Source organism: Schistocerca nitens, chromosome 12 (assembly GCF_023898315.1).
Source record: "Schistocerca nitens isolate TAMUIC-IGC-003100 chromosome 12, iqSchNite1.1, whole genome shotgun sequence".
NCBI classification, from domain to species: Eukaryota; Metazoa; Arthropoda; class Insecta; order Orthoptera; family Acrididae; genus Schistocerca; species Schistocerca nitens.
The window spans coordinates 126,761,036-126,784,426 of NC_064625.1; the positions used below are offsets into that span (position 1 = coordinate 126,761,036).

Below are 23,391 nucleotides of genomic sequence, written 5' to 3' on the forward strand. Positions count from 1 at the left end.
CTTACAGTGGACGGTGGGTCGGCTGAGATGGCCATATTAATTGGCCCGCTACGTCGTCGGATTAGACGTCGCCGGATTTATTTCGGTCGGAATATTTATACATTACTGGCCATTAAAATTCCTACACCACGAAGATGACGTGCTGCAGACGCGAAATTTAACCGACAGGAAGAAGATGCTGCATATGCAAATGATTTTTTCAGAGCATTCACACAAGGTTGGCGCCAGTGGCGACACCTACAACGTGCTGACATGAGGAAAGTTTCCAACCGATTTCTCATACACAAACAACAGTTGACCGGCGTTGCCTGGTGAAACGTTGTTGTGATGCCTCCTGTAAGGAGGAGAAATGCTTACCATCACGTTTCCGACTTTGATAAAGCTCGGATTGTAGCCTATCGCGATTGCGGTTTACGTATTGCGACATTGCTGCTCGCGTTGGTCGAGATCCAATGACTGTTAGCAGAACATGGAATCGGTGGGTTCAGGAGGGTAATACGGAACGCCGTGCTCGATCCCAACGGCCTCGTATCACTAGCAGTCGAGATGACAGGCATCTTATCCGTATGGCCGCAACGGATCGTGCAGCCACGTCTCGATCTCTGAGTCAACAGATGGGGACGTTTGCAAGACAACAACCATCTGCACGAACAGTTCGACGACGTTTGCAGCAGCATGGACTATCAGCTCGGAGACCGTGGCTGCGGTTACTCTTGACGCTGCATCGCAGACAGGAGCTCCTGCGATGGTGTACTCGACGACGAACCTGGGTGTACGAATGGCAAAACGTCATTTTTCCGGATGAATCCAGGTTCTGTTTACAGCATCACGATGGTCGCATCCGTGTTTGGCGACATCGCGGTGAACGCACATTGGAAGCGTGTATTTGTCATCGCCATACTGGCGTATTACCCGCAGTGATGGTATGGAGTGCCATTGGTTACACGTCTCGGTCACCTCTTGTTCGCATTGACGGCACTTCGACGTTACATTTCAGATGTGTTACGACCTGTGGCTCTACGCTTCATTCGATACCTGCGAAACGCTACATTTCAGCAGGGTAATGCACGACCGCATGTTGCAACTCTCGTACGGGCCTTTCTGGAAACAGAAAATGTTCGTCTGCTGCCCTGGCCCTCACATTCTCCAGATCTCTCACCAATTCAAAACGTATGGTCAATGGTGGCCGAGCAACTGGCTCGTCACAATACGCCAGCCACTACTCTCGATGAACTGTGGTATCGTGTTGAAGCTGCATGGGCAGCTGTACCTGTACATGCCATCCAAGCTCTGTTTGACTCAATGCCCAGCCGTATCAAGGCCGTTATTACGGCCAGAGGTGGTTGTTCGGGGTACTGATTTCTCAGGATCTATGCACCCAAATTACGTGAAAATGTAATCACATGTCAGTTCTAGTACAATATATTTGTCGAATGAATACCCGTTTATCATCTGCATTTGTTCTTTGTGTAGCAATTTTAATGGCCGGTATTGTTATTCTATAGCAAAATGTACATACGTTTTATCTGGAGTAGTTTCTTGGTTTCTCCACAGATGTTGCAGTAATGGAAATGGGTACACAATCTTAATTTACGATGCGCTACTCAATGGCTCTTGGATATCCAATGCGTCCCCCCCCCCTCCCCCCTCCATGCTGCGAGGGTAGAACAGGCCAGTATTACATTACTTCTAATTGTAAATCCCATTCACAACGTTGTATCTCTCCGACATATCGACCAGGGGACTACTCGACGCGCCATTGTGGCCGTGGCTTGTGGCGATTAAAATTGCTACACCACGAAGATGACGTGCTACAGACGCGAAATTTAACCGGCTGGAGTAGGATGCTGTGATATGCAAATGATTAGCTTTTCAGAGCATTCACACAAGATTGGCGCCGGTGGCGACACCTACAACGTGCTGACATCAGGAAAGTTTCCAACCGATTTCCAATACACAAACAGCAGTTTATCGGCGTTGCCTGGTGAAACGTTGTTATGATGCCTCGTGTAAGGAGGATAAATGCTTACCATCACGTTTCAGACTTTGATAATGGTCAGATTGTAGCCTGTCGCGATTGCGGTTTATCGTATCACGACATTGCTGCTCGGGTTGGTCGAGATCCAGTGACTGTTAGCGGAATATGGAATCGGTGGGTTCGGGAGGGTAATACGGAACGCCGTGCTGGATCCCAACGGCCTCGTATCACTATCAGTCGAGATGACAGGCATCTTATCCGCATGGGTGTAACGGATCATGCAGCCACGTCTCGAACCCTGAGTGCCGGCCGCAGTGGTCACGCGGTTCTAGGCGCGCAGTCCGGAACCGTGAGACTGCTACGGTCGCAGGTTCGAATCCTGCCTCGGGCATGGATGTGTGTGATGTCCTTAGGTTCGTTAGGTTTAAGTACTAAGTTCTAGGGGACTGATGACCACAGCAGTTGAGTCCCATAGTGCTCAGAACCAATTGAACCATTTTTTTTTTTATCCCTGAGTCAACAGATGGGGACATTTGCAAGACAACAACCATCTGCACGAATAGTTCGACGACGGTTGCAGCAGCATGGACTATCAGCTCGGAGATCGTGGCTGCGGTTACCCTTGACGCTACATCACCGACAGGAGCGCCTGCGATGGTGTACTCAACAACGAACCTGGCTGCACGAATGGCAAACGTCATTTTTTCGGATGAATCCAGGTTCTGTTTAAAGGATCATGATGGTCGCATCCGTATTTGGCGACATAGCGGTGAACGCACATTGGAAGCGTGTATTCGTCATCGCCATACTGGCGTATCAACCGCCGTGATGGTATGGGGTGCCATTGGTTACACGTATCGGTCACCTCTTGTTCGCATTGACGGCACTTTGAACAGTGACGTTGTAGAAAACTTCAATTCGTGGTTTCCTGACTGAAGAGCATTCTTCTGCTGCAGCTGATTTCTCTATTTTTGGTGGTCGGCAAAGACTTTTATGATCTTTTTGCAGTGTATTTACACTCCTTTTGGTAGTTCCAATATAAACTTCACCACACGTACACGGAATTTTGTATACACCCCATGTAGACAGAAGAGGGCGTCTACTCTTCACAGATCGGAGTACTTGACTTACTTTCTTTGTTGGTCTAAAGACCGGTCTGATGTCATGTTTCTGTCGTCGCTGTAGTTCATCCTTGTCTTTCGGTCTTCTGTTCCTTGGTCGAAAACCCTCTATACCTCTTTCTCTGAGTAGTCATTTTTCTCGAAAGCCTGCTTCAGATGTTTTATTTCAGCGTCCAGGTGTTCCGATGTGCATATCCGTTCATCTCTATCAACAAGACTTTTAATGATACTTCTGTTTTGGATGGTGGTTGCAGTCTTTAAGCAATACACTCCTGGAAATTGAAATAAGAACACCGTGAATTCATTGTCCCAGGAAGGGGAAACTTTATTGACACATTCCTGGGGTCAGGTAAATCACATGATCACACTGACAGAACCACAGGCACATAGACACAGGCAACAGAGCATGCACAATGTCGGCACTAGTACAGTGTATATCCACCTTTCGCAGCAATGCAGGCTGCTATTCTCCCATGGAGACGATCGTAGAGATGCTGGATGTACTCCTGTGGAACGGCTTGCCATGCCATTTCCACCTGGCGCCTCAGGTGGACCAGCGTTCGTGCTGGACGTGCAGACCGCGTGAGACGACGCTTCATCCAGTCCCAAACATGCTCGATGGGCGACAGATCCGGAGATCTTGCTGGCCAGGGTAGTTGACTTACACCTTCTAGAGCACGTTGGGTGGCACGGGATACATGCGGACGTGCATTGTCCTGTTGGAACAGCAAGTTCCCTTGCCGGTCTAGGAATGGTAGAACGATGGGTTCGATGACGGTTTGGATGTACCGTGCACTATTCAGTGTCCCCTCGACGATCACCAGTGGTGTACGGCCCTGTGTGCCTCGGTCGTATGCAGTCCTGATTGTGGCGCTCACCTGCACGGCGCCAAACACGCATACGACCGACTCTCATCGCTGAAGACGACACGTCTCCATTCGTCCGTCCATTTACGCCTGTCGCGACACCACTGGAGGCGGGCTGCACGATGTTGGGGCGTGAGCGGAAGACGGCCTAACGGTGTGCGGGACCGTAGCCCAGCTTCATGGAGACGGTTGCGAATGGTCCTCGCCGATACCCCAGGAGCAACAGTGTCCCTAATTTGCTGGGAAGTGGCGGTGCGGTCCCCTATGGCACTGCGTAGGATCCTACGGTCTTGGCGTGCATCCGTGCGTCGCTGCGGTCCGGTCCCAGGTCGACGGGCACGTGCACCTTCCGCCGACCACTGGCGACAACATCGATGTACTGTGGAGACCTCACGCCCCACGTGTTGAGCAATTCGGCGGTACGTCCACCCGGCCTCCCGCATGCCCACTATACGCCCTCGCTCAAAGTCCGTCAACTGCACATACGGTTCACGTCCACGCTGTCGCGGCATGCTACCAGTGTTAAAGACTGCGATGGAGCTCCGTATGCCACGGCAAACTGGCTGACACTGACGGCGGCGGTGCACAAATGCTGCGCAGCTAGCGCCATTCGACGGCCAACACCGCGGTTCCTGGTGTGTCCGCTGTGCCGTGCGTGTGATCATTGCTTGTACAGCCCTCTCGCAGTGTCCGGAGCAAGTATGGTGGGTCTGACACACCGGTGTCAATGTGTTCTTTTTTCCATTTCCAGGAGTGTAGAAGCAATTCAGAGGCGGACTGCTAGATTTGTTACTGGTAGGTTTGATCATCACGCGAGTGTCACGGAAATGCTTCAGGAACTCGGGTGGGAGTCTCTGGAGGAAAGGAGGCATACTTTTCGAGAATCGCTACTGAGGAAATTTAGAGAACAAGCATTTGAGGCTGACTGCAGTACAATTTTACTGCCGCCAACTTACATTTCGCGGAAAGACCACAAAGATAAGATAAGAGAGATTAGAGCTCGTGCAGAGGCATATAGGCAGTCATTTTTCCCTCGTTTTGTTTGGGAGTGGAACAGGGAGAGAAGATGATAGTTGTGGTACGAGGTACTCTCCGCCACGCACCGTATGGTGGATTGCGGAGTATGTATGTTGATGTAGATGTAATTCACATGTGGTACTCACACACCAGCAAGGGCTCTTCTTACTTTACTTGTTGAGCTATCCTCAGACATGAAATTTGGTGTCGAAGCACCATTGCATTTGCCTGACATGATTTCAGAAAAGCATACCGACTGTACTCCGAGTGCCAAGGCAACCCTATTTGTAATGGCGCCGTACTGCAGGGATGTGATTGGTGTTGTCCTGTGTGTGTACTGCGGCCACCATCTAGGTCCAGCTGGACAACCGTGAGCTGCCGAAGCTTAGAACAGTATTGTATTTAAGTGGTATGCCTGCTATTGGCCTTGGTGTGTAGTATGGCCACAATCTACGTCGAGCTGAACAACCCTGAGCTGACCATATTTAGAATGATACTGTGTTTAACTGGTATGTGTGGTATTGTGCTGGATGTATAGTGTGGCCACCATCTAGGTCCAGCTGGACAACCCCGAGCTGACCATATTTAGAACTGTGTTTAAGTGGTATGCCTGGTATTATCCAGGGTGTGTAGTGTGGCCACCATCTACGTCCAGCAGGAGAACCCTGAGCTGACCATATTTAGAATGATACCGTGTTTAACTAGTATGTGTGGTATTGTCCTGGATGTATAGGTGGCCACCATCTAGGTCCAGCAGGAGAACCCTCAGCTGACCATATTTACAATGATACCATGTTTAACTGGTATGTGTGGTATTGTCGTGGATGTATAGTGTGGCCACCATCTAGGTCCAGCTGGACAACCCTGAGCTGACCATATTTAGAACTGTATTGTGTTTAAGTGCTATGCCTGGTATTATCCAGGGTGTGTAGTGTGGCCACCATCTAGGTCCAGCTGGACAACCCTGAGCTGACCATATTTAGAACTGTATTGTGTTTAAGTGCTATGCCTGGTATTATCCAGGGTGTGTAGTGTGGCCACCATCTAGGTCCAGCTGGACAACCCTGAGCTGACCATATTTAGAACTGTATTGTGTGCTATGCCTGGTACTGTCCTGGGTGTGTAGTGTGGTCGTCACCTAGGTCCAGCTGGACAACCTGAGCTGACCATATTTCTAATGGTGTCGTGTTTAAGCGGTATGCCTGATATTGTCCTGGGTGTGTAGTGTAGCCACCATCTAGGTCCAGCAGGACAATCCTGAGCTGACCAGTTTACAATGGTATTGTGTTTAAGTGGTATGCCTGGCATTGTCCTTGGTGTAGTGTGGCCACCATTTATGTCCAGCAGGAAAACCCTGACCATATTTAGAATGGTATTGTGCTTAACTGGTATGCCTGGTATTATCCTGGGTGTGTAGTGTGGCCATCATCTAGGTCCAGCTGGACAACCCTGAACTGACCATATTTGTAAAGGTATTGTGTTTAAGTGGTGTGCTTGGTATTTCCTGGGTGTGTAGTGTGGCCACCATCTAGGTCCAGCTGGACAACTCCAAGCTGACCCTATCTGGAATGGTGTCGTGTTTCAGCGGTGTGCCTGGTGGTGTCCGGGGCGTGCGGCGTGGCCACCATGTGGGCCCAGACGGAGCTGGAGGTGCTGATGCTGCCCATGGTGTTCGTCGTACTCTCCGGGATGTGCATCTCCGTCGTCAACAGCGTCGTCATTGACATCTTCCCCACCTACCTCAGGTGCTACAGCGAAAATTTGCAATGAGTGAAAGAATTTTTTTTCATCATCCTTCTGATTGGTTTGATCCAGCCTGCCATGAATTCCTCTCCTGTGACAACCTCTTCATCTCAGAATAACACTTGTCACCTAGGTCCTCAATTATGCGCTGGGTGTATTCAGTTTTTAGTCTCTACAACTCCCTACAGTACCCTAACAGCTGTTCTGTGAAGTCTTAAGAGATGTCCTACCTTTCTGTCCCTTCTTCCTGTCATTGGTTCCCATATACAGGGTGTTTATAAATGAATATCGGGGTTTTAACGCTTTATAATATTTATTATATTTATCTTACAGCTATAAATGACATGTCAAATGAAAGAACAACTCAAACAGTTTTACCAAGAACATTATAAATACACTCCTGGAAATGGAAAAAAGAACACATTGACACCGGTGTGTCAGACCCACCATACTTGCTCCGGACACTGCGAGAGGGCTGTACAAGCAATGATCACACGCACGGCACAGCGGACACACCAGGAACCGCGGTGTTGGCCGTCGAATGGCGCTAGCTGCGCAGCATTTGTGCACCGCCGCCGTCAGTGTCAGCCAGTTTGCCGTGGCATACGGAGCTCCATCGCAGTCTTTAACACTGGTAGCATGCCGCGACAGCGTGGACGTGAACCGTATGTGCAGTTGACGGACTTTGAGCGAGGGCGTATAGTGGGCATGCGGGAGGCCGGGTGGACGTACCGCCGAATTGCTCAACACGTGGGGCGTGAGGTCTCCACAGTACATCGATGTTGTCGCCAGTGGTCGGCGGAAGGTGCACGTGCCCGTCGACCTGGGACCGGACCGCAGCGACGCACGGATGCACGCCAAGACCGTAGGATCCTACGCAGTGCCGTAGGGGACCGCACCGCCACTTCCCAGCAAATTAGGGACACTGTTGCTCCTGGGGTATCGGCGAGGACCATTCGCAACCGTCTCCATGAAGCTGGGCTACGGTCCCGCACACCGTTAGGCCGTCTTCCGCTCACGCCCCAACATCGTGCAGCCCGCCTCCAGTGGTGTCGCGACAGGCGTGAATGGAGGGACGAATGGAGACGTGTCGTCTTCAGCGATGAGAGTCGCTTCTGCCTCGGTGCCAATGATGGTCGTATGCGTGTTTGGCGCCGTGCAGGTGAGCGCCACAATCAGGACTGCATACGACCGAGGCACACAGGGCCAACACCCGGCATCATGGTGTGGGGAGCGATCTCCTACACTGGCCGTACACCACTGGTGATCGTCGAGGGGACACTGAATAGTGCACGGTACATCCAAACCGTCATCGAACCCATCGTTCTACCATTCCTAGACCGGCAAGGGAACTTGCTGTTCCAACAGGACAATGCACGTCCGCATGTATCCCGTGCCACCCAACGTGCTCTAGAAGGTGTAAGTCAACTACCCTGGCCAGCAAGATCTCCGGATCTGTCCCCCATTGAGCATGTTTGGGACTGGATGAAGCGTCGTCTCACGCGGTCTGCACGTCCAGCACGAACGCTGGTCCACCTGAGGCGCCAGGTGGAAATGGCATGGCAAGCCGTTCCACAGGACTACATCCAGCATCTCTACGATCGTCTCCATGGGAGAATAGCAGCCTGCATTGCTGCGAAAGGTGGATATACACTGTACTAGTGCCGACATTGTGCATGCTCTGTTGCCTGTGTCTATGTGCCTGTGGTTCTGTCAGTGTGATCATGTGATGTATCTGACCCCAGGAATGTGTCAATAAAGTTTCCCCTTCCTGGGACAATGAATTCACGGTGTTCTTATTTCAATTTCCAGGAGTGTATATGGATAAATGAACACCTTCCTATCTTCAGTATAACACAGAGGTACGTCGGTATCCTTCTACAACTTCATGTAAATCGTATCTGTAGTGTGAGAACTGCTTTAGCTGTTTACGGGAGGTAGGACGACAAAAGGGCCGACTTGGAGCAGGAGAGGCACCACAGGACATTTTAATTTCCACTGTCTATACTTTTACAAGTAAATTCATAAAACTTTGTTAGCATGGCCAGGAAGGATGCAGAATTCATACTCATAGTAGTGGAAGTTCAAAAAGATAAAAAATTAATTTTTTTTACATGTGAAATTTCATCATTTTTTCGCTTACTGTTGGCTGCATTTGTTGCTATAGCTACACCTTCCTTCACAAGTAAGAGAGATTCTTCGATGAATTTTGCACAGAATAGAAACCATACTTACTGCTGTATGAAACTATATAATTTATTTAATTTATGAAAAAATGAATGAGCTGTTACATTTTAAGCTTCATGTTTAGAAAATAACTCAAAGTTTATATTGAATTATATAAAATTTTTACCACAGTTTTTAACAGATTTGGAAAATTCTTGAGTTTCATACACTGTAATTATGGTTTGTATGCTACACAAAATTCATCGAAGAATCTCTCTTACTTAAGAAGAAAAGTGTATGTATAGAAACAAATGCAGCCTATAGTAAGTGATAAAATGATGAAATTTCACATGTAAAAAAATTATTTTGTTATGTTTTTGAACTTCCATTGCTATGACTGTGGATCCTGAGGCCTTCCTGGTCACGCTGACAAGTTTTATGAATTTATTTTTAAAACTGTAGACAGTGAAAATTAAAATGTACTGTGGTGCCTCTCCTGCTCCAAGTCGGCCCGTTTAACATCTTACCCCCCTTAACAAAACAATGACACATTGTGTTGCATTTCCATGCCTCATTGCGTAATATTACAGAATAACGCTTTTATGACCATGGAGTATGTTGCAGGTGAAAAATATGTCCGCAACTTATCTCATAACTGACATAAATGGTTGTAGCTCCGTCATAAGTTGCACTGAGATGTAGCCTTTTTTATTTATCGATGGCGACTAGTTTCGCATACATGTGACCATTTTATAACCGTTCGTATTGTAAATGTGACAAACGCGGCTGATGGTCTAAGTACAAAAACTGCCCCTGCAGCGATGGTATAAACAGCCCTATGGCCCCCTCAACAACAGTAAATACACTGGATAGGATGGACATAGAGCTTTAATGTCTGTCCTGTGTACATGGTGTATGTGAATTTTAAAGAAACTCTGTCGTGCAACGGTAACGGTTTATTAAATAAAAGTTACTAGGTGTGGCTCTTGCCGCAGTGGTAACACCGGTTCCCATCAGATCACCGAAATTAAGCACTGTTGGGCTGGACTAGCACTTGGATGGGTGACCATCCGGTCTGCCGAGCGCTGTTGGTAAGGAGGTGCACTCAGCCGTTGTGAGGCAAACTGAGGAGATACTTGATTGAGAAGTAGCGGCTCCAGTCTCGGAAACTGACATACGGCCGGGAGAGCGGTGTGCTGACCACATGACCCTCCATATCCGCATCCAGTGACGCCTGTGGGCTGAGGATGACACGGCGGCCGGTCGGTACCGTTGGGGTTTCCAAGGCCTGTTCGGACATAGAAGGGTTGGCCCAATTAAGCATGAAACTATGAGTTCCACACGTCACATATGGGATGTATCAAAGTGTGAAAGGAAACAAATTATCAGTATAACAATGTGGACCCTTCTACAGATGTCCAAGATGACGGCTGGGGATGTTACTATGAAGTGGAAACGCGAAGGAACAGCCACAGCTAAAACAACACAGGGCTGCCTCCTGTACTGACAGTGAAGGACCATCCAGCATTGGAGGGTGGTTGTAGAAAATCGCATGAAAACAGCGGAAATAATCACGCATCAGTTCTAAAGTGGTACGAGCTGTGCAGCCGGCAAAATGACAGAGTGTAGTGAGTTAATATGAATGGGGTACAGTGGTCGAGAAACTCCTCATAAGCCACACATTTCTATGATTGGAAGTGCGTCTGCAATGATCGAGTCTCTCAGATATTCAAAGAGGTGCTCACAATGCCTTGCCCGAAAGCTCACAGCGGACCACAAGATTCAAAGACAGGCCATTTCATCTAAATTGTTCGAGCGTTTTGAGACCAACACAGAGGCCTTTCTGTCACAGATCATTACGGGGACGAAAGCTGGGTGCACCACTTTGCGCCGGAAAGAAAAAGTCAGTCTGTGGAATGGTATCATCCTCATTCAGCACAAAAGAAGAAATTCAAGATATCCCCGTCTGCCAGAAGAGTCATTATGATGGCGTCATTCTCGTGGATATAATGTCAAGAGGGTCAACCATCAATTCAGAAGAATACATGAAGACTCTGAATAAACCCAAGAACCATTTGCGACGTGTTCGATCGGACAAGAATCCGGGAGAGATCTTGCTCCAACACGATAGTACACACCCACACACAAGTCTGAGAACCCGGGAACACATCGCCAAACTGGGTTGGACATCATTGCCTCATTCACCCTACAGTTCAGGCCTGGCGCCCTTGGACTTCCAGCTCTTTGGACCGCTTAATGATTCTCTACAGGGAACACACTTTGAAGATGACGACAGTGTCAGTCGTGCAGTGAAAACATGGCTACGCCTCCAGGACAAGAGCTTTTACCAGTAGGCAATACATGCTCTTACACAACATTGGGATACGGCCACAGAATGTGATGGAGACTACGTAGAAAAATAGCACATGGCCAAGACATGTTGATGTACATTGTCACCAAAGTCTAGACACGTTCTGAGGAAAAAATGTGGGTATTACTTATTGAACGATTCTTGTACATCATATCTACCGATTTCCGTCCCATGGAGGTTATTGGCTCAAATGGCTCTGAGCACTATGGGAATCCGAGGTCCTCAGTCCCGTAGAACTTAGAACTACTTAAACCTAACTAACCTAAGGACATCACAGACATCCATGCCCGAGGCAGTATTCGAACCAGCCACCGTAGCGGTTGCACGGTTCCAGACTGAAGCCCCCAGAACCGCTCGGCCACCCGAGGCCGTCATGGAGGTAATTCCATGACGTCTTAACACATGCTCTATCACCTGTTCATTCTTCTTGCCAGTGTCTTCTGTGCGTTCCTTTCTTCACCCATTCTGCACCGAGAACCTTCCCACCCTTACCCTATCAGTCCACCCGATTTTCAGCATTATTTCGTAGCGACACATCTCAAACACTTCGATCCACCTTTGTTCCGACTTTCGCACTGTTCAAGATTTACTGCTATACAATGCTATAATCCAAATGTACATTCTCAGAAAGTGCTTCCTTAAATTACGGTCCATGTGTGATACCAGTAAATTTCTGTTGGCTAAGAATGCTCTCCTTGTCTAGTTCATGCTTCGATCATGATGGTTTATTTTGCTTCGAAGGTAGGAGAATTTCATAGCTTTGTCAACTTCATGAACACCAATTTTCATGTTAACCTTCTTGTTATACTCATTTCTGCTGTTTCTGATCACTTTTGCATTTTTCTGGCTTATCTTCAATCCATATTGTGTCCGCCTCTGGTAGGTCAATGGTCAGCGTGACGGGTTGTCAATCCTCTGGGCCCAGGTATGATTCCCGGCTGGGTCGGGATTTTCTCCGCCCAGGAAATGTGTGTTGTACTGTCATCATCATCATCATCCTATCATCCTCACCGACTGCAGGTCACCAAAGTGGCGTCAAACTGGAAGACCGGCACCCGGCGAATGGCCTGCCCGGCGGGGGGTCCTAGCCATACGACTAAATAAATAAAATCCATATTCTAGAGAGTCGAATGATTACAACTATAAGTTAGTTAAGGGTAGGAGTTAATTAAAATGTGAAGTGATGTTGGGAGCCATGAGTCATATGTGTGTTACATTCTTCTGCACAGCTCAGTCGTATGGTACACTGACGCAGATGGGCTGGAAGAGCACAGAGATATCATGTCAGTTACGCTAAGGCAGCAACACCAGGATATTCCACTGACCTCAAACATCAGCAGCAGAAAACCATATTTAAGGACACACAGTCATCTCGTCGTCCTCGACCGTCATAAGACATTGGAGTGATGCAGAGCCCGTGTCATTTGGCGCCTCCATCTGTTCATAGTCGTCACTGTCATTGCAGTCACCGTAGCAGACACCATCGTTTAGCCTTGGAAACGGCAGAGTGAAGCCGCCACTGTAGTCACCACCATCACAATTGTCGGACGCCACTACCAGACAGCTGCGCCTGTAATGGGAGTCATTGCCTAGAGTGCACTCTTATCATCGTCCCAGAACACTTCCTCCACAAACAGCGTGAGTGGGGCTGGAACTGGGAACCCTGGCCCACCGACACCAGACAGCCACCACTAGGGATGGTCACTGAGACAAAGCACTGACCTGTCCCACTGCCACCGCCTCCACGCCCCCCAGCCACAATCACAACAGCGTGTGGTTCCTGACGCTGCAGTGCGTCCCAGCAAGGTCAGAGCGCCACTGCTGAGTCAGCAGATTCCAGTTACGCCAGCGCAGCTACAGTTGCTGCGGTGGGCGCGCGTGTATGTGTCTGCCAGCCACCTTCCTCGCCACTGAGAACATTACGAGCAGAAGCAAACTCCACCCAGACAGTCAACTACCAATCTATTGCAGCTGATCAATAAATGTTGTTATTCTGTCATTCGTGGACACGCATCCAACATCCTCTTCCTCATGTCCAGCATCCGTGGACACACATCCAACATCCTCTTCCTCATGCCCAGCAGAGAACCCACGTTCGAATCTGGTGATGGGCAGTGGAGCCCCATGCCTGTTGACAGTGTTCTGTTCTGATTAGACTGTTTAATTCACTCAGGAGACCCTACAATTCCTCTTCAGTTGCGGTGAGGTTAGCAATGTAATCTGCGAATCTTATCACCTTGTACCTTGAATTTTAATCCCACTCTTCAGCTTTTCCTTTATTTTCATCATTTACGATAATGATGGAAGCAGAAGAAATGAATTAAAATTTGTGCTATGACCAGGAGTCGAACCCAGGTCTTTTTGCTTAGTAGGCAAAAATGCTAACCATTACACCACCGCAGCTCTACAATCAAAAATTGGGCATGAACTACACAAATCGAATGCCCTCTCCAACACAAGCTTCAGTTCTATCTTTAGATTATTTCCCCCCTACTTAGTCACTATTGCTACATGTGGTGTGCGTACTGTAAGACCTTCAGTACACACACCCCATCAGATTATTTGACTTGTCGCTCTAACGAAGTAGGCAAGTGTCAGCAATATGTCTTGTGGTCTTGTCGTGGCGTGTTTATCTTCTGCCGTTAGGTCAGACGATAGAAATGCCACTTGCACGCTTACAGTAGCAGATTGACAGGGACCAACTTTAATCAGAACTTGATTAATTTTCACACACATTTATTAAAATAATAACAAGCATAAAAATTACTTAACTTGGTTCTGGATGCTATTCACATTGACAATCTGAAGTTCCTTTGGTATGGGTACGTTAATGTTATTCTCACATATATCTATATCTCTGATACTTGGCAAAAGTGTCTATACATTTATCTTCATGGTTATGTACAGGAATATGGTAATCTTATTAGGCGCAGACTGAAAGTTGACTATAGACTGGTACAGAGAAATGTAGAACTCGTACAGACTAATGCAGACTGACTAATCAGAGGTCTGTACACTCGTTACAATACCTCGCGTGTTCATGTATCACTGCGCGAGTGTGATCTGCTAGGAGAAAAGGTTCTACATTAGCAGCAGTCTCATTGGCTGCATTACATATTAATACGTGGATCGGCGGAAGCAGAATTTGGCCTGTCTCTATAGCAGCGCCATCTCGTAGTGCGGAGACGGACGAGTGCTGCGCCTGCGCTGTTGTGCTTAGCGGGGCGCGCTCTAGTGGGAAAGTTGTGTACGCGCTGACTACGCGGAACTATGTACACAACACTACGGTTCACCCCAGCGTTGGACGTGGTGGGGAAGTCCTGTACCATAGGTGATCTCATATTTAAATTTTCTGTGAGACATTTAAGTCTTATCTTTATCTAAAATAATGATGGAAGCAGAAGAAATGAATTAAAATTTGTGCCACAGCTGGTACTCAAAGATGAGACTCAAATGTCTCAGGGATTATAAGATCACCTTTGGCATGGGACTTCCCCTTTATATCCAACACAGGGGTGCTATTCCAATGCCAGAGAGCCCTGGCAATAGTGACAATGTAGGGGGAAAATAAGCTGAAGATATGAACTTTATGTTGGAGAGGCTGGTCGACTTCGATATTTCGTGCAGCTCTGGTGTAATGATTAGCATTTCTGCCTTGCAAACAAGAAGACCTGGGTTCGAGTACTGGCTGTGACACAAATTTTAGTACATTTCTTCTTCTTCCATCATTATCATACATAAAGATGAGACTTAAATGTTTTGGGGAAAATTTAATAATAATTTCTATCATTTCTTTGATGTACAATTGAAGAGAGGGGTGAAAGACTGTATCCCTGTCTTACACCCTTTTTAATCTGAGGGCTTCATTCCTAGTCTTCCAGTCTTATTAGTTCCTCTTGGTTCTTGTACATACTGTATACTCCTATTTTTCTATAGCTTACTCCTACTTTTCTCAGAATTTCGAACATCTTGCACCATGTGATATTGTCAAGATATTGTAGGTTGGTGTATCCAATGAACGTGTCTTGAGTTTTTTTCCAGTCTTGTTACATTATCAAGCGCAACACCAGAACTGCCTCCCTGGTGCCTTTACCTTTCCTAAAGCCAAACTGATGGTCATCTAGCACATCGTCAGTTCCACTCTTGTGTATATTATCCTTGTTAGCAGCTTGCATGCACGAGCTGTTAAGCTGATTGGGCCCTTCGTATCTTTAGAACTGTGTGGATGATACTTTTCTGGAAGTCTGAGGGTGCATCAGCAATCTCACAGATTCTACACACTAACTTTAATGGTCCTTCAGTTGCCACTTCCCTCAATTATTTTATAAATTCAGTTGGACTATTGTGTATCTCTTGCATCTTATTTGACCTCAAGTGTTCGATAGCTCACATAAATTCTGACTAATTCTGGAACCCCCGTGTCTTGTATATCGCCTCCATAGTCTTCTTCTGTCACCTCATTGGACAACTCCTCCCCCCTCCCGCCACCCTCAGGCAGGTTTCTAGAGAACTGTTTCCACCAATATGTTCTCTCCTCCGTGTTTAACAACAAATTCCCACTACACTCTTAATGTTACCATCTTCGTTTTTAATTTCAACGGATGTTGTTTTCACTTTCTTATATGCTGAGTCAGTATTAATGACAATTACTTCCCTTCCCATTCAGCCGCGCGGTTTTAGGCGCCTTGCAATGGTTCTCCCGGTGCCTCCCGTAGGAGGTTCGAGTCCTCCCTCGCACTTGGGTGTATGAGTTTTCTCTAGCGTCAGTTACTTTAAGTTAGATTAACTAGTGTGTAAGCCTAGGGACACATGACAGCAGCATAGGAACTTATAACATTTTCCAATTTTTCCTTGCCATTCCTTCTCTTTTTTCCTGCAAACATTTCGCATGGCTGCCATGCACTTCCTGTTTATTTCATTCCTAAGGGATGTATATTGTTGTATTCCTCTCTTTGCCTACACATTTTTGCCCTTACTTCCTTCATAGATCAATAGAAGTACATTTTTTGTTACCTCACGTTTCTTCGCAGTTACCTTCCTTGTACCTATGTTTGCTTGTCGAACATATACAACTGCCATATTTACAGACGTCCATTCAACTTAAAGTGAACTGCCTACTCTAGTATTCCTTACTGCAGTACCCACATCCTCTGAAAACTTCAAACACATCACATCATTCAGCAGTACTTCAGAATCCGGCTTCCTTTCACACTGATCCTTCTGAACGTTGCTCTTAAACTTCAATCTACTCTTCATCATTACTAAATTGTGATCTGGGACCATATCTGCTGCTGGATGCGCCTTACAATCCAACTGCGAAATCGGATGTTTCAGAATCTCTGTCTGAGCAGGATGCAATCCAGATGAAATATTCCCGTGTCACCGAGTTATTTCCAAATATACACTACTGGCCATTAAAATTGCTACACCACAAAGATGACGTGCTACACACGCGAAATTTAATCGACAGCAAGAAGATGCTGTGATATGCAAATGATTAGCTTTTCAGAGCATTCACACAAGGTAGGCGCCGGTGGCGACACCTACAACGTGCTGACATGAGGAAAGTTTCCAACCGATTTCTCATACACGAACAGCAGTAGACCGGCGTCGCATGGTGAAACATTGTTGTGATGCCTCTTTTAAGGAGGAGAAATGCGTACCATCACGTTTCCGACTTTGATGAAGATCGGATTGTAGCCTGTCGCGATTGCGGTTTATCGTATCGCGACATTGCTGCTCGCGTTGGACGAGATCCAATAACTGTTAGCAGAATATGGAATCGGTGGGTTCACGAGGGTAATACGGAACGCTGTGCTGCATTTCAACGGCCTCGTATCACTAGCAGTCGAGATGACAGGCATCTTATCCGCATGGCTGTAACGGATCGTGCAGCCACGTCTCGATCCCTGAGTCAACAGATGGGGACGATTCCAAAACAACAACCATCTGCACGAATAGTTCGACGACTTTTGCAGCAGCATAGACTATCAACTCGGAGAGCATGGCTGCGGTTACCCTTGACGATGCATCACAGACAGGAGAACCTGCGATGGTGTTCTCAACGCCGAACCTGGGTACTCGAATGGCAAAACGTCATTTTTTCGGATGAATCCAGGTTCTGTTTACAGCATTATGATGCTCGCTTCCGCGTTTGGCGACATTGCGGTGAACGCACATTGGAAGCGTGTATTCGTCATCGCCATACTGCCGTATCACCCGGCGTGATGGTATGGGGTGCCATTGGTTACACGTTAGGGTCACCTCTTGTTCGCAGGCATTTTGAACAGTGGACTTTACATTTCAGATGTGTTACGACCCATGGCTCTACCCTTCATTCGATCCCTGCGAAACCCTACATTTCAGCAGGATAATGCACGACCGCTTGTTGCAGGTCCTGTACGGGCCTTTCTGGATACAGAAAATGTTCGACTGCTGCCCTGGCCAGCACATTCTCCAGATCTCTCACGAACTGAAAACGTGTGGTCAATGGTGGCCGAGCAAGTGGCTCGTCACGATACGATAGTCACTACTCCTGATGAACTGTGGTATCGTGTTGAAGCTGCATGGGCAGCTGTACCTGTACACGCCATCCAAGCTCTGTTTGACTCAATTCCCAGGCGTATCAAGGCCGTTATTACGGCCGGAGGTGGTTGTACTGGGTACTGATTTCTCAGGATCTATGTACCCAAACTGCGTGAAAATGTAATGACATGTCAGTTCTAGTGTAATATATTTGTCCAATGAATACCCGCTTATCATCTGCATTTGTTCTTGGTGTAGCAATTTTAATGGCCAGTACTGTATATCTGCTGCTGTATACGCCTTACAATCCAATTCTGAATGGTTCAAATGGCTCTGAGCACAATGGGACTTAGCTTCTGAGGTCATGAGTGCGCTAGATCTTAGACCTACTTAAACCTAACTAACCTAATGACATTACACACATCCATGCCCGAGGCAGGATTCGAACCTGCGACCGTAGCAGTCGCGCGGTTGCAGACTGAAGCGCCTAGAACCATTCAGCCACACCGGCTGGCTCCAATTCCGAAATCAGATATTTCAGAATCTCTGTCTGAGCAGGATGCAATCCAGATGAAATCTTCCCGTGTCTCCGAGCTGTTTCCAAATATATGTCCTCCGATTGTGATCCTTGAACTGAGTATTCACTACTACCATATGATATCTACTACAGTTAGTCTTTCCCCTCTGTCTTTTTCAGTGCCACACCCATATTTTTCTGTAACCTTTCTGGTCTGCATCCACCTACAACCACGTTCCAATCCCCGATGACTGTTGGATTCTCGTCTCTCTTTCGTACTCAGATACCCATTCAACATTCTCAGGTGCTTTCTCTGCATCTTCTCCTGTCCCATACGCAGTGCCGATGGTACTGTTACCGACGACTGTGCCGCTAAAGCGGAGTTATTGAACGCAGTTTTCCGAAATACCTTCACCAGGGAAGACGAATGGAATATTCCAGAATTTGAAACACGAACAGCTGCTAGCATGAGTTTCTTAGGTCCATATTGTATACCGATTAGGTTCCTTTCAGATTACGCTGATACAATAGCTCCCTACTTAGCAATCATATACAACCGCTCGCTCACCGATAGATGTGTACCTACAGATTGGAAAATTGTGCAGGTCACACCAGAGTTTAAGAAGGGTAGTAGGAGTAATCCATCGAACTACAGACCTATATCATTGACGTCGGTTTGCAGTAGGGTTTTGGAGCATATACTGTATTCAAACATTATGAATCACCTCGAAGGGAACGATCTATTGATACGTAATCAGCACGGTTTCAGAAAACATCGTTATTGTGCAACACAGCTAGCTCTTTATTCGCACGAAGTAATGGCCGCTATCGACAGGGGATCTCAGGTTGATTCCGTATTTCTAGATTTCCGGAAAGCTTTTGACACCGTTCCTCACAAGCGACTTCTAATCAAGCTGCTGGCCTATGGGGTATCGTCTCAGTTGAGCGACTGGATTCGTGATTTTCTGTCAGGAAGGTCGCAGTTCATAGTAATAGACGGCAAATCATCGAGTAAAACTGAAGTGATATCAGGTGTTCCCCAGGGAATCGTCCTGAGACCTCTGCTGTTCCTGATCTATATAAATGACCTGGGTGACAATCTGAGCAGTTCTCTTAGGTTGTTCGGAGATGATGCTGTAATTTACCGTCTAGTAAGGTCATGGGAAGACCAGTATCAGATGTAAAGCGATTTAGAAAAGTTTGCTGTATAGTGTGGCAGGTGACACTAAATAATTAGAAGTGTGAGGTGATCCACATGAGTTCCAAAAGAAATCCGTTGGAACTCGATTACTCGATAAATAGTACGATTCTCAAGGCTGTCAATTCAACTAAGTACCCGGGTGTTGAAATTACGAACAACTTCAGTTGGAAAGACCACATAGATAATATTGTGGGGAAGGCGAGCCAAAGGTTGCGTTTCATTGGCAGGACACTTAGAAGATACAACAAGTCCACTAAAGAGACAGCTTACACTACACTCGTTCGTCCTCTGTTAGAATATTGCTGCGCGGTGTGGGATCCTTACCAGGTGGGATTGACGGAGGACATCGAAAGGGTGCAAAAAAAGGGCAGCTCGTTTTGTATTATCACGTAATAGGGGAGAGAGTGTGGCAGATATGTTACGCGAGTTGCGATGGAAGTCATTGAAGCAAAGACGTTTTTGGTCGCGGCGAGATCTGTTTACGAAATTTCAGTCACCAACTTTCTCTTCCGAATGCGAAAATATTTTGTTGAGCCCAACCTACATAGGTAGGAATGATCATCAAAATAAAATAAGGGAAATCAGAGCTCGAACAGAAAGGTTTAGGCGTTCGTTTTTCCCGCGCGCTGTTCGGGAGTGGAATGGTAGAGAGATAGTATGATTGTGGTTCGACGAACCCTCTACCAAGCACTTAAATGTGAATTGCAGAGTAATCATGTAGATGTAGATGTAGATGGCTATGACCAGCCCGATAAGAAGCTTGCCGGCGCTGTGTGTACACCTGTGGACAGCTGGCGACCCCTACTCTCACGGTGGCCGTGGTGGTTCCAGGGCGATGGCGGTGTGCCTGTCGCTGTGCTGCGGCCGGCTGGGCACCTTCGTGACGTCGCTGATGCTGGGAGCCCTCATCGAGTCCAGCTGCGTGCTCGCCGTCTCCATCCTGGGAGGCTTCGTCTTCGGTGAGTGGCCGAACTGGAGCTGGCGCCACTGAGGCACTCCAAACCTGCTCGTTCGAATCCAACACAGAATACCTCACACAGTCTTTTGGCCTCGGGAAAACCCCACCCATAGTGATGGGACAACCGACTCTTTAAAAATCGGTTGGTCAGTCGATTGTTTTTCATCCAGTCGTTTTTTTTTCCAGTCAAACGAAAGAACCGAATGGAATTAGTCGCTACAGCCACAATGAACCGTGAATTTACTTTCAAAATCTTTTCTTCAACAATTTACTTTATTTACTGGCGTTTCATCAAAAACATTGTTGTGTACATAGTTCCGCGTAGTCAGCGCGTACACAACTGTCCCACTAGAGCGCGCACCGCTAAGCACAACAGCGCAGGCGCAGCGCTCGTCCATCTCCACACTACGAGATGGCGCTGCCTTAGAGGCGGACCAAATTCTGCTTCCGCCGATCCGCGTATTAATAAGTAACGCCGCCAATGAGATTGCTCTAATGTAGAACCTTTTCTCCTCACGGATCACATTCACGCAGTGATACATGAACATGCGAATTATTATAACGAGTCTACAGACCTCTGATTAGTCAGTCTGCATTAGTCTGTACCAGTCTGCATTTGTCTGTACCAGTCTATAGTCAAGTTTCAGTCTGTGCATAATACGATTATCATATTCCTGTACATAGCCATGAAGATAAATGTATAGACACTTTGTCGAGTATCAGAGATATGTGAGAATAAGATTAACGTACCAACGCCAAAGGAACGTCAGATTGTCAATTGTAAATAACATCCAGAACCAAGTTAAGTAATTTTTATGCTTATTATTATTTTAATAAATGTGTGTGAAAATTAATCAAATTCTGTTTAAAGTTGGTCACCGTCAATCTGCTACTCTAAGCGTGCAAGTGGCATTTCTATCGTCTGACTTAACGGCAGAAGATAAACACGCCACGATAAGACCACGAGACATATTGCTGACACTCGCCTACTTCGTTAGAGTGACAAGTCAAATAATCTGATGGTGTGTGTACCGAAGGTCTTACATTACGCACACCACAAACATTGACGCATTTAATCATACTAGGTGAGCCTGAAAGTAGCTGCCCGGAAGTAACTGATGGAAAATTACCTTTAACAAATGTGAATTTATTCCTAAAAGCTTTTCCAAAACAGACTTTATACTATAAGCAGAAAAGCACACTCGAAATATCAAGTCACAATTTAACAAACGTGAATTTTATTCCTAAAAGCCTTTTCAAAACAGACCTAATATTATAAGCAGAAAAGCACACTCAAAATATCAAGTCACATTTTAGCAAACGTGAATTTTATTCCCAAAAGCCTTTTCAAAACAGACTTAAAATTATAAGCAGAAAAGCACACTCGAAATATCAAGTTACAGTTTTATTTAGAGGCAAAGAACAATATTAACATTAGGCGCCTTCGGGCTGACAAGCTTGCCTCCTCCCTTTCAACACGGCCATAGCCATGACTGCTCACAACCACCTCTGAAAAAGTACACTGGTGCAAATCTGCAACACACCAGATTACTTTTAAAAAAAATTTTAACAACTCATACAAACATGTAAACTATGTACCCTGTAAGAGGAATGAAAATGGTATGACCCTCAAACTATTTGCCACCCAAAGTGCAATTTGTTTTTTATTTTTTTAAAGGACTCTTACAGTGGAAGGTTGACAAGCTTATAACCTAAAATGACTATTTAAATAAAACCCATAAAATGCAGACTTACATAAAATATACAACATGCTCTACATTACACATATACCACCTCGCAAGATGATAAGCAAGATAGAAACATATTTCAAGAATTCGGCCTTAAGCAATAAATTCGTTAACACCGAATCCGACAAACATGACAGAGGCAGCTATTATGGCAGATTGACATTGGGGGGTTACTAAACAACCCGAACCGCAGATTGCTCTAAACCTCCACAATTCCACAAGGGAAAAACGGACCACCCAATTCACAATAACCACCTTCCCGCGGGTGGGCAAACGGAGAAGAATGGTGGGACGACCCCAAAACAAAGCGGCTGGTGACCTCACCAAGAAAACAAGTAGAATTTAACAAGTAAATGAAACAACATATCTCCACTCATTTCTAATAAACTGCGATTTCTGGCACAGCACCCCCAACGCTCTTCCCCAACCGTCCGCTGCCAGTCACTTCAACAGACGCAGGATGGCGCGCCGATCTCCCGTCTCACGGCGTCGCAACTCGAACCAGCCAGACCGATGTCGTGGGTTGACTCCTGCTGCTCTCGTGTCGGCCGCGTAGCCACTACCCCTCGCTATAAGCCGCGGCCCACTAGACTCACGTGGGGACCTCACATGCGCCGACGCTCTAGGCGGACAAATCATCTCGTGTCTCAGTGCGCGACCAACAAAGCGACCAGTCAAACCACCAATGACCGTTGCCTGAGAAACTCGGGCAGACTGGCAGACTAACACGCAGACTCAGATGCATTAACTCAGCCCCGACCGGGCGACCCCTAGCTGAGTTCTGTTACTGGCGGAGTGGTAAGACTCTCATTTTCTGACTTAAAGTCATACATACTCGCACTCCGACGACAGACAGACACTGACTGTCCCACACTGAGCCGGATGACCAACTGACTAGACTCAGTCTGACAGACAGACCGACTCCCCTCTACAAAGCTCATACCGCCCCTTAAATGCACGTGAACAGGTAACCTTTCCCCTTACCCACCAGAGGGAGACACCAAAGCTGCGATTACCACAGCGGCGCCACCACCAGAAATGGAGGGTGACTGCTTCACACAACGCGCTGCAGCGCGCTTTTCGAAACAGCAATTTATTTTTTTACCACGGCTCACACATCATCTGTAAGAATGTTCTCTCACTCACCAGGTGTAGGTGTTTTCACTTAATGCAAGACAAC

At 46.8% G+C, this 23,391-nt stretch overlaps 1 protein-coding gene across 1 annotated transcript in view; it reads left to right on the forward strand.

Annotated features, from left to right (window-relative positions):
• Window positions 1–23,391, forward strand: part of LOC126215170 (synaptic vesicle glycoprotein 2B-like) — a 210,825-nt gene that overhangs the window by 184,874 nt on the left and 2,560 nt on the right. Inside the window, exons 10-11 of the mRNA XM_049941837.1 lie at window positions 6,568–6,727; window positions 20,337–20,464. Coding sequence (XP_049797794.1) covers window positions 6,568–6,727; window positions 20,337–20,464 — 288 coding nt within the window. The remainder of the gene's footprint in view (window positions 1–6,567; window positions 6,728–20,336; window positions 20,465–23,391) is intronic.